General features: G+C 41.7%; 1 protein-coding gene across 2 annotated transcripts in view; it reads left to right on the top strand.

Annotated features, from left to right (window-relative positions):
* NBAS (NBAS subunit of NRZ tethering complex) overlaps window positions 1-18,098 on the top strand; it is a 329,480-nt gene that overhangs the window by 271,970 nt on the left and 39,412 nt on the right. For both annotated transcript variants that reach the window (XM_005891040.3, XM_070379139.1), the window contains 2 exons: window positions 228-317; window positions 15,147-15,342. In XM_005891040.3, coding sequence (XP_005891102.2) covers window positions 228-317; window positions 15,147-15,342 — 286 coding nt within the window. The remainder of the gene's footprint in view (window positions 1-227; window positions 318-15,146; window positions 15,343-18,098) is intronic.

Below are 18,098 nucleotides of genomic sequence, written 5' to 3'. Positions count from 1 at the left end.
ATTGTGAGCTCCTCAGGGCAGAGAAGGCTTCCTCTCCACATCCTTAGGACGCACGCAGCACAGGACCTGGTACTTGGCGGGCTGCATATGCCATGAGCGGCTGTGAGCTCGTGGTGTATGCTCTGCTGAGATCCAGCTGGGTTCATCTGAGTGTCAGTGCCCTGCTGGTTCCTGAGCTTGAGCCATCCGTCCTGAATCCCTTCCTCTCTCTTTCTCTCCCTTCACAGTGGAGGCAGTGCTGACCTTGGGGGTCCGGCGGACCCGCTCCACATCCTGGAAGGAGTTGTTGCCGCGGTCCATGCCAGTGTGGACGAAGGGTAAGGCTGGGGCGGTTTGCAGGTCTCACTTAATGGCATTCCTTAGAGTCTTAGAATTACTCTCAATATCTGTGGTTATGAGGCTTCCACCTCTAAGCGTCTTTTCTAAGTGGCTCTGAAGGAAGAGCTGAGAACTTTCTGGAGATTTGTTCTCTTAGTTCATCAGCTCCAACAGGACCATCTGCTTCTCAGGCCTTAGAGAGCATGGTCTCTTCTCACTCCTTTCAAAGGTGGCCAAGGAGATGACACCGCGCTGAGCATCTTAGGAGAGGAGGGGTTCGTATCTCCAGGGGGTTTACTCTACTGATTAAGTATGGGGATTCCTAGAATGTATATGTTATATTTTGAAAAGCTTTGTATATGTGAGATCTGTCTTGTCTGAGGATTAAGAGTGTACCGGCTTTGTAAGCCTAAGAGGTGTGTGTCTCCAATCCACTTTTAGAAAGAATTTTTCACCCAGGTGTGTGTGTGTGTGCTGTCGCTTCAGTCCTGTCCGACTCTTTGCAACCCTACTGACTTTAGCCCACCGGGCTCCTCTATCCATGGGATTTTCCAAGCAAGAATACTGGAGTGGGTTGCCATACCCTCCTCCAGGGGATCTTCCCAACCCAGGATCGAACCCACGTCTCGTGTGTTCCTGCATTGGCAGGTGAGTTCTTTACCACTAGTGCCACCTGGGAAGCCTGTTCAGATGTTAGTAGTAGGAATAACAGCAGCAGCAGCTGAACGACAAGAATATATTTCCTGGAGTTTATGGAGATCTTTCCTGTGTCTTATATCCATGGCAACGCTGTAAGCCTTTACCCCAGTTTTCTTTTTTAATGGAAAATATGATATAATAATGATGAAGCATATTTGAGAAACCGCCTCATAGTTCATTCAATGATATTGTTGTTTTTATTTGCATATTACCTCCCAGTTATTGTTCAGGTACGGATATATTTTTACATAATTTCAGTCAAAATGTATGAACACTTCTATATTCTGTTTTAGTTACTTGCTGTTAGAACTCTTTCCATTTATCTTTGTGGATTTAGTGGTTATGATTTTTGACACCTGTGTGTATTGTTGGCGTTTGCAGATAAGGAGAGAAAGGCTGGGAGAGAGGAATTGACTTGTCCAGAGTCAGGGGCCTGGGAAACACAGCCAGGACTCCTGTCTGCCCCTGCAGCATAATTGACTGCTCGATGGCCTTCAGAGCACGTCTGCATGCATAGCTTTGTGCCCACGGTTTGAGTGAAGGGACACAGGGTAAACCATGTGGGTGGGCTGGACCACAGGGCAAGCGGGGCCCTCCGCCCACTCTGCCATTTGCTCGGCACAGTTTTTCTAAACTCCTTTGCTTGTGGGTCTTTAAATGGTAAGGAAGCCACAGCCGTGGCACACACGGGCCTCTTATTTTAGAGACAAATGCCATCGCTCTGCATGTTCACTATGTGTTACACTCTGTTCTCAGTTCCGGTTCTGGGTAAGAGTAACCTCCAGTCCGGAGGAGCTCAGAGTCTTGCAGGGAGACCAGGTTGCTCAGGGCCCTGGTTACCATGCAGTAGCGTAGTCAGTGCTGTGCAGAAAGTGAGGTGAAGGGAGTGGCTTCTTCTGTCCCAGGGAAGTCAGAGCAGGACCCACAAGGGACAGCACTGGACCTGGTCTGTGACATCTGAGTCTGTGATAAGGATGATGGAGGTGGATGACGGTGGTCCAGGCTGAGGACACAGCCTAAACAAGGCAGATGCGGCAGAGAGCAGCGCGGACAGAAACGCCGTGTGTCACTTTCTAGACAGGCCATCGAGCTATCACCATTCCAGTCGCAGTCCATCAGTCAGTTCTCAGCTTGCTACTCCCCTGTGCGTTGCTCTCAAGTACCCAACCCGGACCCTGGCCTCACATGATGGAAGGGATCTTAACAGGTACTACCCGAAGCCCCTTCCAAGGGGAATCCCTCAGTCTGGTCCCACAGGGTTCATCTCGAAAAGATTAGGAGGCAGTGTTTTTCTTAGTGAATTTCCAGCTGGATAAACAGATATATGTATACAGGATATACAGAAGAACCCAACTCGAGTCTCTTAAATACAAGACAATTTTCTTTTTAAGCTTCGATTTCCAAAGAGGAAGAGATTGGGGAATGGAGAGTCACAACAAGATCTTACTTTGCATCCCAGAGACACAAAATAACAGAGGGTCCTTAACAACAACAAAAACAAATTTCAGTGGAAAAAATTTTTTTTCACTTAGGAAAGAAAAAGAAGAAAGACAAGTCCTAACTTTTAAGCCTGGCAAGTGCTTTGTGAATGTGGACAGTTAAACATGATACTCTTGGCTTCAGTTCCCCTCCCTAAGAGCTTTCGGGCAAGAGTCACAGAGGGGAGTCACAGAAGGGAGTCACTCTCTTTTCTAGGTTGTTCCCAGGGGGGTCTTCAGAGCAACCTGGGGATTCAAGCTGTTTTCATGTTAAGGCTCTGGAAATAGCAGATACAAGCTACTATATATAAAATAGGTAAACAACAAGGACCTCCTGAAGCACAGGAAAGTATATTCAATATCTTATAATAAATCACAATGGAAAAGAATATGTGTGTGTATATTTATACATACATATATTTGTGTGTGCATGTATTTATAGGGCTTCCCTGATGGCTCAGTGGTAAAGAATCTGCTTGCAGTGCAGGATATGTGGGTCAGGAAGATCTCCAGAGAAGGAAATGGCAACACACTCCAGTGTTCTTGCCAGTCAAAAAGGTGGCTTGAAACTCAATATTCAAAAAACTGAGATGCATGACATCTCAGTTTATAAGGGCAAATAGATGGGGAAACAATGGAAACAGTGACAGACTTTGTTTTCTTGTGCTCCAAAATCACTGCAGATGGAGAAAGCAGTCTTGGAATTAAAAAATGCTTGCTCCTTGGAAAAAAAGCTATGACAAATCTAGACAGTGTATTAAAAAGCAAAGACATCACTTTGTTGACAAAAGTCCATATAGTCAAAGCTAAGGTTTTTTCAGTAGTCATGTGTGGATGTGAGAGTTGGACCATAAAGAAGGCTGAGCACTGAAAAATTGATGCTTACGAATTGTGGTGTTGGGGAAGACTGTTGAGAGTCCCCTGGAAGGCAGGGAGATCAAACGAGTCAATTCTGAAGGAAATCACCCTTGAATATTCATTGGAAGGACTGATGCTGAAGCTGAAACTCCAATGTCTTGGCCACCTGATGCAAAGAGCCAACTCATTGGAAAAGACTCTGATGCTGGGAAAGATTGAAGGCAAAAGGGAAAAAAGGACAGCAGAGGATGAGATAGTTAGATAGCATCACCAGCTCAGTGGACATGAATTTGAGCAAACTCCAGGAGATAGTGAAGGATAGCAAAGACTGGCATGCTTCATTCCAAGGGCTCGTAGAGTGGGACATAACTCAGTGACTGAAACTAATAATTTAGAAGAGTCAGATATAACTTAGCCACTGAACACAACACACATATGAAGGCAAGGCGCAGAAAAAGAAATAAGGCCAGGGCGCAGAGAAGGAGGTGGAAGAGGTGAGAAAAACAGATAAAAATAATGACATAAGACCTCACAAAGGTCAGTCCACGGACTCAGGGACACTTGGGAGCTGGTTGGAAATGCAGAATTTGGGGCCCTACCCACACCAACCAAGTAACATCTATATTTTAATAAGATCCCTGGGCAATTCCTAAGCACAGTGGTGGTTGAGAAGCACTCCCTTAACTGTCCATTGCAGGCTGTTTAATATCAGAAGAAAACGAGATACTGTGAAAGAAATTCACAACCTGTCCTTACCTGGGCAGCCCCAGACAAACTACAGAGCCTGTCTGACTGTCATTTCCTAATCTGAAAAATGGATATGGTGATACTAATGACAGACCAAGTGACGAGAAATGCAAAAGTGTCTTTATTATTTTCTTAATTGAAATATAGTTGATTTATAGTGCTGTGTTAGTTTCAGGTGTACAGCAAAGTGATTCAGACACACACACACACACACACACACACACACACAGTTGTTGTTGTTCAGTTGCTAACTTGTGTCGAACTCTTGACGACCCCATGGCCTGCAGCACACCAGGCTCCTCTGTCCTCTGCTGTCTCCCAGAATTTGCTCAAATTCATGTCTGCTGAGTCAGTGACACTATCTAATTATCTAATCCTCTACTTCCCCCTTCCTCTTTTGCCTTCAGTCTTTCCCAGCATCAGGGTCTTTTCCAGTGAGTCTGTTCTTCCCATCAAGTAACCAAAATATTGGAGCTTCAGCATCAGTCCTTCCAGTGAATATTCAGGGTTGATTTCCTTTAGGATTGACTATTTTGATCTACTTGCCATGCAAGGGACTGTCTACAGTCTTTTTCTGCACCATAATTCCAAAGTATCAATTCTCCAGCACTCAGCCATTATTGTGATCCAGCTCTCACATCTGAACGTGACTACTGGAAAAACCATAGCTTTGACTATATGGACCTTGGTTGGCAAAGTGATGTCTCTGCTTTTAATATGCTGTCTGATTTGTCATAGCTTTTCTTTCAAGGAGCAAGTGTCTTTTAATTTCATGGCTACAGTCAACATCTTCAGTGATTTTGGAGTCCAAGGAAAGAAAATCTGTCACTGCTACCACTTTTTCCTCTTCTCTTTGCCATAAAGTGATGGGACTAGATGCCATGATCTTAGTTTTTTGAATGTTGAGTTTTAAGCCAGCTTTTTCACTCTTCTCTTTGACCTTCATCAAGAGGCTCTTTAGTTCCTCTTTACTTTCTGCCATAAGGGTGGTGTCATCTGCATATCTGAGGTTATTGATGTTTCTTCCGGCAATCAATGTTTCTTTATTCCAGCTTGAGCTTCATCCAGCCCAGCATTTTGCATGATGTACTCTGAATATAAGTTAAATAAGCAGGGTGATAATATACAGCCTTGACGTACTCCTTTCCTGATTTGGAACCAGTCTGTTGTTTCATGTCTGGTTCTAACTGTTGCTTCTTGACCTGCATGCAGGTTTCTCAGGAGGCAGATCAGGTGGTCTGGTATTCTCATCTCTTTCAGAATTTTCCACAGTTTGTTGTGATCCACATAGTCAAAGGCTTTAGTGTAGTCAGTGAAGCAGAAGTAGATGTTTTTCTGGAATTCTCTTGCTTTTTGGGCAATCCAGCGGATGTTGGCAATTTGATCTCTGGTTCCTCTGACTTTTCTAAATCCAGCTTGTACATCTGGAAGTTCTCGGTTCACATACTGTTGAAGCCTAGCTTGAAGGATTTTGAGTATTACCTTGCTAGCATGTGAAATGAGTGCAGGTGTTTGGTAGTTTGAGCATTCTTTGGCAAAGCCCTTCTTTGGGGCTGAAATGAAAATTCCAGTTCTGTGGCTACTGCTGAGTTTTCCAAATTTGCTGTCATATTGAGTACAGCAGTTTATCAGCATCATTTTTGGATTTGAAGTAGCTCAGCTGGAATTTCATCACCTCCATTAACTTTGTAGTAATGCTTCATAAGGCCCCCTTGACTTCACACTCCAGGGTGTCTGGCTCTAGGTGAGTGACTACACCATCATGGTTATCTGGGCCTTCATATTATTAAAAAATTTCCTGACAAATAACTCACAGGCATAAACCAGTATATTGTGTGTGTGCTCAGTCGCTCATTTATGTCCAACTCTGCAACCCCATGGACTGTGAGATTATCCTGGCAAGAACACTAGTGGGTTGCCCTTTCCTCCTCCAGAGGATCTTCCCAACCCAGGGATCGAACCCACATCTCTGGTGGCTCCTGCATTGGCAGGAAGATTCTTTACCACCTAGCCACCTGGGAAGCCTGAACCAGTATACTTCTGCTGCTGCTAAGTCACTTCAGTCGTGTCCGACTCTGTGCAACCCCATAGACGGCAGCCCACTAGGCTCCCCCTGTCCCTGGGATTCTCCAGGCAAGAACACTGGAGTGGGTTGCCATTTCCTTCTCCAATGCATGAAAGTGAAAAGTGAAAGGGAAGTTGCTCAGTCGTGTCTGACCCTCAGCGACCCCATGGACTGCAGCCTTCCAGGCTCCTCCATCCATGGGATTTTCCAGGCAAGAGTACTGGAGTGGGGTGCCATTGCCTTCTCCAACCAGTATATTAGTGACTCTCAAATGGATATACAGAAATAAATCCACTCAGAAAACAGATAATTAGGAATTCCTCTGTGCACCATTCAAAAAGGAAGAAAGATTTCCTTTAAAGCTAGTGAGTATTTTACTAGTCTTTGTTTGCTTAAATTGCTGCTTAATCACAGTACCCGCTTTAGATGTCTTAAAGTTTGATGTATATCGAGCAATGTCAGATCATTCAGACATCACTAAGCTCTTCCGTGTTGCTTAGGGACTTCACATTATTTTTCAAGCACACAAAAGACCATAAAAAGCAAAAGAAAAAGAAAGAAACCCACTAGCACGGATCGAATCTGATTTCTTCTCACTCTTCATGCTCCAGGAGGCAAAGTAAATCACCAGACGCTCTCCAAGCACCCACAGTTATGAGGCCTCCAATCTGTAATATGAACCATGGTCACCAACAAGGAGGGTGGATCCACTCTACCACTACAGTGGTTCTCCGGGCCACCTAAGGCCATATTTATGACTTCACAGCTGCCATTTCTACCTCGTTCCAGGGGGATGTGCCCATGCTTCTATTGATGAATGAACCTCAAGAAGATATTGTGATTGGCATACATTTGAGAGCAGCCCCAAAGATCCTATTAGTATATTTATTTATCAAAAGGCAAGGTTTGATACAGAGCCCTGGTTTGAATTCTCTTGAGTCATACATGAAATTAAAAGACTCTTGCTCCTGTAAGAAGAGCTATGACCAACCTAGATAGCATATTAAAAAGCAGAGACATTACTTTGCCAACAAAGGTCTGGCTAGTCAAAGCTATGGTTTTTCCAGTGGTCATGTTTGGATGTGAGAGTTGGACTATAAAGAAAGCTGAGCGCCGAAGAATTGATGCTTTTGAACTGTGGTGTTGGAGAAGAGTCTTGGGAGTCCCTTGGACTGCAAGGAGATCCAACCAGTCCATCCTAAAGGAAATCAGTCCTGAATATTCATTGGAGGAACTAATGCTGAAGCTCCAATTCCTTGGCCACCTGATGCAAAGAACTGACTCATTTGAAAAGACCCTGATGCTAGAAAGATTGAAGGCGGCAGGAGAAAGGGACGACAGAGGATGAGATAGTTGGATGGCATTACCGACTCGACGGACATGAGTTTGAGTCAAATCTGGGAGTTGATGATGGACAGGGAAGGTTGGAGTTCTGCCATCCATGGGGTCGCAGATAGGACATGACTGAGTGACTGAACTGAACTGAGTTGATTATACAGCAAATTCCCATTAGCTTTCTATTGTACATATGGTAGTGTAAAGGTTTCCATGTTACTCTCTCCATTCATCCCACCCTCTCCTTCCTCCCCCACTCCCGTGTCCATCAGTCTGTTCTGTATGTCTGTGTCTGTGTTAGAAAGAAAGTGGAGTCACTCAGTCGTGTCCGATTCTTTGCGACTCCGTGGACTGTAGCCTACCAGGCTCCTCTGTCCACGGGATTTTCCAGGCAAGAGTACTGGAGTGGGCTGCCATTTCCTTCTCCAGGGGATCTTCCCAACCCAGGGATCGAACCCGGGTCTCCCGCGTTGTAGATGGATGCTTTACCATCTGAGCCATGTCTCTGTTGCTGCCCTGCAAATAGGTTCATGAGTACCATCTTTCTAGAGGTTCAGGAGGGAGGGGACATATGTTTACCTATGACTGATGCATGATGATGTATGGCAAAAACCAACACAATATTGTAAAGGAATTATCCTTCAATTAAAAATGAATTTATAAAACATTGAGATTTGAGATTGGAATTGTGTGCACACCACAGTTACTGCCTTTGCAGCAATTTTTCCTTCACTGTAACTTGATTATGATAATCATTTGAAAAAAAGCCACACTTTTTACACTACCGCAATGGCATTAGCACACGATGCATTCAGTTGTTTTGGGTTCCGCCCTATTCTTTGCCAGGAGCCCCAGTTGTTTCCGGGGAGCTGATACATAGAGGACATTGTCCTGGGACAGGTCCAGCTCTGTGCGTAGTGAGGAAAGTGTACACAGTGTGTGGATCAATCCCCTAACTGAGTTGAGACCTTCCTAGAATATGAGTGTTTATGTCTCTCACTGTTCACTCACTCACATTTACTTGCTGCCCCACCCCACCCTCCTGTCCTGTCTCTCCTTCTCTCTCAGTTTACATATCAGTTCTCAAACTCATTTCCTACTGACACCCGGCAGGGAATGAAAATGAACAAGGTGGAGTGGGCTTCAGGGCAGGGAGGAGGTGGTGGAGTCGGAGAGGAACTTGTGAGCTCAAGAGGCCTTATCTAAGGCAGGCAGCTTCCACTGAGCCCTCATCTTCCAGCGTTTAAAGAAGTGCTAGGTTGTTCAGAGTAGATCATAAGAGATCTCATCACAAGGAAAAAAATCTTCGTTTTTTTTCTTTTTCTTTTTTTTTTTGGTATCTATATGAGATGATAGATTATCAGTAAACTTACTAAGGTAGTCTTCACAATATATGTAAGTCAAACCACTATGCTGTAATCCATATACTTAGTGCTGCATATCAATTATCATCTCAGGAAAATGAGATAAAAGAAGACCTTCATTGTGTAAAATTTAAAATTTTTGACACATTGGTATATACTATACATATCAATACAAAAATTTGGCTGCTGGCTTATGCCTTCAGTATAGAAGATTAGGCAAAGTGAACTTGTGCTCCCTTCAGGCATTCCAAATCTATGACATTTATGTCTACAGGAAATCATAAAGGTTTATGTTTGTCTTGTTTGAATGCAGTCTTGGCTTCCCCCATTCTTAAATATAAGAATAATTTGTGTAGTACATCATGACATATAAAGTGCTTTTCATATTTACTGTCTGTTTTAATGTACCATCACTGTTTAAGTTCAAGGTTGGGTTATCTTCATATGTTTATGCCACGCAAAATCTTCAAGCTCTTTTACAAAGGGTCATCCTATTAATATTCTCAAAATCTGTCTTTTCTCTTTGATTAAATAATTGCCTTGTTTCGTTGGCATTTCTCTTCCATTCCTTTGTAGTTTTGTGAATATCCTCTCATGCTACTTTACACAATAGAACATCACGTTCGCAAATTAATCATTCACTGAACCTATTTTTTGCCATTGTTGCTGCTGCTGTTCTTTTCTGTTAATAGAACATCTTGCATATTTCAGTACACTCCTTATCTTTTGGGCCAGAAGGGATTGTATGAATGTGTGTGTGTTTCCTTTAGTAGTTATTTTTTTTAAAAATAGCATACTAAATTACCCTGTGTAGTATAACTTCTCTCCTGTCCCCAAAATCCTCATGTCAGGGAAAGAGGTAGAAGCAAATGTCTATGTCTTTGCAATGAAACTAGGAGAGATTTTTCTCTGTTACTTATTTTATATCTTCTTAAAATCATTTGTATAACTTTTATAATAAGGTAAAAGTGTTTTGAAATCATGTTCTCTTTTTATTCCTAAGCTTATTAAACCCTCCCCTTGCTTTCATAAACAACTATAAAACTGGAATCATTTTCCTTCCCATTCTCTTTCTTTTTACATTATAAAAGTTGTAATTGGTTATTTTCTCACCACCTGCTTATCTTGAAAAATTTCAAACCCACAGAAAAGTTGCAAAGGTTGAAAAATAATGACTATATTCTCTTCCCCTTGATTCACCAATTGCTAACATTTTATCACAATTCTTACATTCTGTTTTTCTGTCTCTGCTTCTGTATATGTGTGTGTGTATTTGTACCGTTTCAAGGGTGACTACAAATTTTAAAAACTCACATTTTATTTAAAATTTAGACTATTTTGCAGCTAAAATCTTTAGGAGATAGTATCTAGTTGATGTCCTGGACAGCTTTTCTTACAGAGCTGCCCTTTGGTTCTGTGTAGTCTCATTGAGCACAAATATTTGCAGTATGTGGGCTTCCCAGCTGACACAGTGGTAAAGAATCCATCTGCAGTGCAGGAGATGCAAGAGACATGGGTTCAATCCTTGACTTGGGAAGACCCCCTGGAGTACAAATGGCAACCCACTCCAGTGTTCTTGCCTGGAAAATTCCATGGATAGAGGAACCTGGAGTGCTAAAGTCCACAGGATCACAAGTTGGACATGACTGAGCTACTGATTGCATGCACATGCGTGCACACACCCACACACACACAGTCACAGTATATAGCCAAGGTCATCTAGAACATGGTACTTCAAGAACATAATATTTCTGTTTTAGGAATGAGTTCTCATAATTTCATTATATATTTGAACTATCAACCAAAATTTAGAGCAGTTTTCTCCAGAATGTCCAATGCTATCAACTGAACTGAACTTACCAAACAGTAAGTTCTTAGGTAAAAGGAATCTAACTCAATTTAATGACTTGGAAAATGCTATGATAATAATCTCTGTGTCACATATTGCCACCGTGTTCTGGAATTTACCTCCATTTGGTTCCGTAGTATTGCATAGTCATTGATAAGGCGGTAAGATACTCCAGGTTCAAATACTGACTGTACTACTTACTATGTGGGGGCTTCTCTGGCAGCTCAGTGGTAAAAGAATCCACCTACCAATGCAGGAGCTTCAGGTTCAGTCCTTGGGTCTGGAAGATCCCCTGGAGAAGGAATGGCAACCATTTCAGTATTCTTACCTGGGAAATCCCATGATCAGAGGAGTGTGACCAGCTGCAGTCCATAGTGTCAAAAAAGAGTCGGATATGAATTAATGGCTAAAAAACAACAACTTACTATGTGACCATGAACAAGTTATGAAACCTCTTTGTGCTTGTCCCTTCATCTGCCAATTGGAGATGATAACAGAATACATGAAAAAAAAGTAGTGACGATAAAGTGATGTAACTCATGGCACACAATAAGCTTTCATATTATCATTAACAGTTTTCATTCCTGTTCACCACATGCAGATCTTGTATGATTTTTGTAACTTCCATCTGGTCTTCATGACTCCAGCTTCTTCCCGTTCTAGCCCATCCTACCTGCCCCTCCACTTGGCCCTTGGGTGACAGGGTCAAAATACCAGCTTCTTACTTATGTGAAATTGGCTTGGATTCAAGGCCAAAAATGTGTTTTAGTCTTCTTTTCTCCCAAGTTAAACTTAATTTGACCCCTGCAGGCTTCACCAAAAGGGCCTGAGCATGCCCCAGTCTGTGCACCTCTGTAAGCCCTAACATGATCACGGTACTTAACTGCTCAGAGACCCTCTGTCATTCCCATTCCACACCAAGACCAGAGTCCTCAGTAACCATCGCTGCCACTAACTGAACTTCTTAGTTACGTGCCAGATAATATATTTTCTGCTTTATTATTTCATTTTGTATATTTAATTCTCAAACCACTCCGCTGAGTAAAGGGTTATTATCCATCTGCAATTTACAAATAAGAAACTGAGGCTCAGCACCATGAAGCAACTTCTTGGTCAGCATAGCACTGTTGGGAAGCAGTCATTTTGGGCACTGAGTCTGGGCTGACGTCTGCAAAGCCTATCCTTTCGAAGTATGAAGCTGCACCACCTTTTCAGCCTGTGTGTGAGCTCTGGTTATCCAGGTCAGGAGACCTGTCTTCCCTCTGTGCTCTCTTCTGATTTACCCCCAGACAATCTGTGCTTTTATCGGTCCCTGAACATGCTGTGTCCTTTGAAATCTTTGTCTGTTTTTTTTCCCTTGCTGTTCTCTTTACCTGGATTATGTTTCCCCCCTTTTCCATTCATGTACCTTCCATTTGTCCTTTATGATCCTGTTCAGAGGCCATGTCCTCTGCGAAGCCTTCCCTGATTCTACCCACTTTTCTTCCCAAAAAGTTGTTCCAATTTATATTATATTAGTAATTTGTAGAACAGTCATTTGTGACATCTTTCTGGTTCCTTGTATTATTAGTTCTTTTAAGGACCAGATCATACAGTTTTTCATCCCTGAACATCAGGTACTTTGATGATGCTGATAATAAAATGATGATGATGATTTGGACAATGGTTATTTGTTCATTAAATCTCTCCTTTGTGTCGCATACAGTGCTGGGTGCTTCGTATGCATTGTCTTGGTTTCACAGACTCCAAGAGACACACTTTCAGGATCTTTGTCTACTTAGCTATAAAGTGGGAATGAGGACATTCATAATTTTTTATTGAGAGTTGTTAGGAAAGGATGGAGCCAGGATTCACAGGTCTGTCAAATTCCAAAAGATACTCTTTTCCACCACACAGTGCTGTCTGCTTTGCACATAGTAGATAGTCAGGAAATACTGGTGGCATTCTTTTGCACCCCCAGCTTTGCCATTTCTGGTACGTGTGAAGAAGGACAGTCAAAGGCAAAACTAACAAATACCTTTGTACATGTAGGAAATGCTTAAGCCAGTTTGTCCATGGCATTTTATAACATATTTTAGTCCAATATACAAATAACCAACTTTGTTTTTTAGCTTAAATTGCCATAAAATTGTATTGGCAAGTATATTATAGAATGCACACTGAGAGAAATATTCAGTGGTATTATAGAATTTTATTCTCAGAAGTTTTTAAAAAATTTCCTGTGGTCTTGTTAGTTCATGGAATTTGGAGCTTGCTGTAGATGATTTATTGCTGGAAGCCTCATAAGGATTTGGTTATTATAAAATCTATATAATTCAGTGCTTTTCCATGGATCTCTAGGGTCTTGTGGGAGTGAGACTTCTATGTGAGCAACTTCTCAAGAGTCATTGGTAGTAATTCATCGACATCATCATCAAATAAGTTGTTTTCCTGAGATGGTCCATTTGGGGATTATAAGCAAAGAGCTTCTAGTACTGGATAGAAAGTTGTTCACATGTATCCACCTTCTCTGAATCCTTTTAAACTTACTAGTTTTTTAATAACCATAGATTTATATTTTATCTTTAGGGTAGTATAAAATTTGATGGCTCTAACCCCTTACTGGGGCTTCCCTCATAGCTCAGTTGGCCTAGAATCTGCCTGCAATGCAGGAGACCTGGGTTTTATTCCTGGGTCAGGAAGATCTCCTGGAGAAGACAATGGCACCCCACTCTAGTACTCTTGCCTGGAAAATCCCATGGACAGAGGAGCCTGGTAGGCTGCAGTCCATGAGGTCGCTAAGAGTCGGACACGACTGAGCAACTTCACTTTGACTTTTCACTTTCATGCATTGGAGAAGGAAATGACAACCCACTCAAGTGTTCTTGCCTGGAGAATCCCAGGGACGGGGGAGCCTGGTGGGCTGCCGTCTATGGTCGCACAGAGTTGGACACAACTGAAGCGACTTAACAGCAACAGCAGGAAGATCTCCTGGAGAAGGAAATGGCAATCCACTCCAGTATTCTTGCCTAGAGAATCCTATAGACAGAGGAACCTAGCAGACTACAGACTACAGTCCAGGGGTCACAAGAGTTGGACATGACTTAGTGACTAAACCACCACTAACCCCTTATTGAAACACAGAAAAATAGTAGAAAAGAACATAGACTTTGGAGTCAAATTGTATCAGTATAGATGTTTGTGGGCATATGCTGTCACTTCCATGAAGCCTACTTCCTTATCTATAAAAATGGAATTTCCATGTTTAGCATGAGGGCTATAGTTAACAATATAATGTATATTTGAAAGTTACTAAGAGAGTCAATCTTAAAAGTTACCATCTTAAGAAAAAAAATTATATCTATATCAAGTTATGGATGTTAACTGAGCTTATTGTAATTATTTTGCAGTATATACACATATGAAATCATTCTGTACTACACCTGAAACTAATACAGTGTTTTATATATACACACACACACATCAGTTATGTCAATAAAACTGGAAAATTTTAAAATAAAATGGTATTTATAATATTTACTTTGCACAGTTACTGTCAACTAGTAATGTTTTAATATAAAATTACTGAATGATGCCCAGCACTATCAGTATCATTAGTAGAAATAGGTCATACTTCTTTTTTTTCCTTTGAATTCAAGGTTTTAACTAGTTGGTGGGATAAGCCATCCGTGAAAATTGTATTACAAGAGTTATTTTGTTTGCCAAGACTAAAATAATGATATTTCCATCAAAAAAAATTTTTTTTTCCAAATGCTTTAAGTGGTTATCCAAGACTCTGGCTGGCACCCTTCCATGTGAACTATTATCAGTTAAGACAGTTACCACTCTAAAGCAGTGCTCTAATGAAAACTGGGGAATCCTTAATATCCCTTATTGAATTAGTTGTCAATTTACTTCAATAAAAAGAAAGTCTTTTAAGCCTTGGGTACTGGATGGGCACTGGGCATACTTCTACACAGAATTTTACAATAAGCTGTACTTCTTAATGGCTTCCCTGATAACTCAGTTGGTAAAGATCCGCCTGCAACGCAGGAGACCCTGGTTCAATTCCTGGGTTGGGAAGATCCGCTGGAGAAGGGATAGGCCACCCACTCCAGCATTCTGACCTGGAGAATTCTGTGGAGTGTATAGGCCATGAGATCGCAGAGTCGGACACAGTTGAGCTTTGCTTAAGAAATGAAGCATCTAAGAACGTATTGATTATTTTTTCTCTGCTGTGTAACTCATTTTAATATGATGCTGTTTACAAATCGCATGCATTTTACATCGTTTTTAAATACTTAATATGGTTTGCCTTAAGCCATGTCAAATCTACATTTTTCCTCTCAGTAGGAAAAAAAATAAACCCAACAAAGTGTCTAGATCCAGCACCACATTTGATTACTGGAATTAGAAACCACTGAGTCTTTTTCAATGTAACCCTTGTTTTGCAGAGAAGAGCTGGTGTCCTCCGAGGACCTGCTGGAGTGGCTGCGGCCTTTCTGCGCCAACGACGCCTGGCCGGTGCGGCCCCGCATCCACGTGCTGCAGATTCTGGGACAGTCGTTTCACCTGACTGAGGAGGATGGCAAGCTCCTCGTGTTCTTTAGAACAGAGGCCATCCTGAAAGCCACCTGGCCCCAGAGACAGGTGAGGGTGCATCTGATGGTCATGTCCTGATTCCCTTAAACCCCCTTCAAGTGAATAATCAGCTTGTTAATGCAGTCTTCCCATTGTGTTCATCAGTACAGCTATGTAGCAGTTAAATGTGTGCAACACAGTTTGTTTTACTTTTCCATGTTTGAATATGCAGAGTAGATGATGCCTCAGTCACCTGACATGTATATATAATTTTTCTCTTCACAGGATACAGTCAGGGTTTTTCATAGTATCAGTTAATTAGGGCAGCTCGCCCTTGCCCTGGAGAGATACAGATCTAAGTGGTAATGCAGTGTGCAGTTTAGCTCATTCATTTTGTCCTGCTCTGCCCAGGCACTCAAATGCCCTCTCTCCTATATGTAGACAGACACAATGCAGCAGAGACAAAAGATCTTGGTTTCTTCATTTCAACCTGCAAGGCTCACTCAGTCCATCACCTCTCTGGATCCTTCCCTGACGGTTTCAAATTTAATTGAACTTTGAACTCCACACATTTCATCTATTATTATTATTATTATTACTTCTGCTACTTAAAGTTTTGTCTTCCCGCTACCTGAAAACTCAGAAACCCTGGAGAATATACTTAACATTTTTCAAAGCCCTCTAAGAATGCTGTGCGTACATTCAGAGCTTAAATGCTTGTTGACTAAGTGAAAATGCTAATTCCTAAATCAAAGAAATATGGTGGCTGTTGAATTTTGGCTTAGATTCTAAACTGATGCATCCTGAAGATACTGGATCTAAGAGTCAGCACTTAATCAAGTGCTATAGCTTGCAGACTATAGGCCAATAAAAGTTAGAAAGTAAGACTTGCTTTCTAATCTGCAAAAGAGCTTCCTGGAAGTCTGACTCCAACCCAGTTTACCTTCTCAGTTTAAACTTTGCCTTATAATTTCTGTTAGTATCCTTATTTCACTTAAAGAACAATGAACCTCCTTTTTTAAAAAAAGAACCAAATATTAAAAATATCTCAAGACTCATCTCAGGACATCTCCTGAATTACCTTCTACATTCTTATTTCCCTCTGTGAGAGAAATAGGTAAATACTATCTATTCTTCAAAGTTAGAGAATTTGAGCTTCAAAAAAGATGGATTTATCGAATATTCTCTAATCCTGCCACATTGCTGAAACAGTATATTAAAGCCACTAATATCTGAATGATACTCTGAAGCATCATGACCATATCAAATTATTTAGTCTTAACATTTTGCTTTGAATTGCATTAAGAGACCACTAACAGGCTTTCTCAAGAGCAGTCTGTGAGCAGAAGTGCACTGGGCTGCGACAGACCCTCCAGGCCCCTGGCACAGTGGGCTTTAGGAGTATGTGTGTTTTCAGCAGACCCGAAGGTTCTCGTGGCATTCCTGAGGTTAAGCAACAAACTAGGTCACGTTATTTTCACCAAGTGGAACCTTAGGTTCTGTCTCATCCTGAAACAAATGAATGCTCTTACTTTTATGCATTTTTCTGACAGACCCTCCATTTTTCAAGTTCTCACCCTTTTTTCAGTTTTCTCTTCCTTAATGGCTGGAGCCTGGCAGGTCAATGAAGCCTGTTTCTCTCGAGCCTCACTTCATGTCACATCAGATCCATGCGCCAGAAATATTATGAAACAGCGTGGAAATCAGGAAAGGGAGAAAATGCCCATTTCATCTATCATGTTGAAACATTAGAACATGCACTCTAATTTGGCTCTAAACACTTCAGAAGTCATATAAGTATACCCACTGCTTTTATGCTTTCCTCAATGTTCCAGTTATAGTCATAGAACAAGTTGTAACTTTTATATGACTTGGTCTCCACCCTCCCTCTACCATTGTTTCCAGTCTTGGAGAAGATTCTTACACTGTGAGCCTTGGCTGCTTGTGTGTGAAATAGAGCCTTGAACCAGAGGAGACAGAGGATGCCTTGCTCACCTCTGTCATGTCTTTGACATGTGTTAAACTGTTGTTTTCGTCCCCATGTCCCAAATACCTAGAAGACCCCAAACTGTTGTTTGCACGGGCTCTCGTTTTCTTAATTTCTCCCTATCTCCGTCTCCATTCTCAAAGGCAATATTAAGGAGAGAGATGGATTCTTACAGAGCAAAGATAAGAACAGATAATGACACTGCAACGTTCAATTACCAGAAACTGTGGGACTGCTACCTTCACCGTGGCTGGTAATCCTCTTAGGCAGACTTTGCGTACATCAAAGAGGGGCTTAATATTTAATTATCCTCGAGGTACCCAAAGTAGTGGCCCCACAAATCAGCGTGTTGCCAGGAAACCAGCCAGCTCCTGCAAAATTCAGTACACAGTCTGTGTAGCCTGCTATCTCATGGTTCTCAGAGAGACAGCGATTTCTACTTTTCTAATGATTAGTTAACAGAATTAAAAATTCAGAGGCCCTCAATTTTCAACAGCATGAGAGGCCTTCCTTTCCACCCCAGAAATGTGTCCCAGCGTGGAGGGCAACAGGGAGGCAGGAGGAGGGGAGGGAGAAGCTTAACAGAGGGAGGGGGAGAATGGACTGTGTTAATTCTCTTGGTACAAATTGTCTGAGTTTTTCAGGTTTTGTAATTTTCTAGTTAACTGGTGCATGAAAAATATGGGTCAAAATACTGATGTTTCCTTAAAAAATTCCATATCCCATCACCTCAAATTTTTTTCTGGTTTTATGTTAAAAAAAAAAAAAAATTCACCTAAAAAAAGAACATTGTAAAATTTCAGTCTGAATTTGTGGTTATAAGTAATCAACAGAAAAA

The sequence above is a fragment of the Bos mutus genome, chromosome 11 (genome assembly GCF_027580195.1).
Source record: "Bos mutus isolate GX-2022 chromosome 11, NWIPB_WYAK_1.1, whole genome shotgun sequence".
Taxonomy (NCBI): domain Eukaryota; kingdom Metazoa; phylum Chordata; class Mammalia; order Artiodactyla; family Bovidae; genus Bos; species Bos mutus.
Note: the sequence above shows the minus strand (reverse complement) of the source record. Positions and strands in the feature narration are given on the sequence as shown.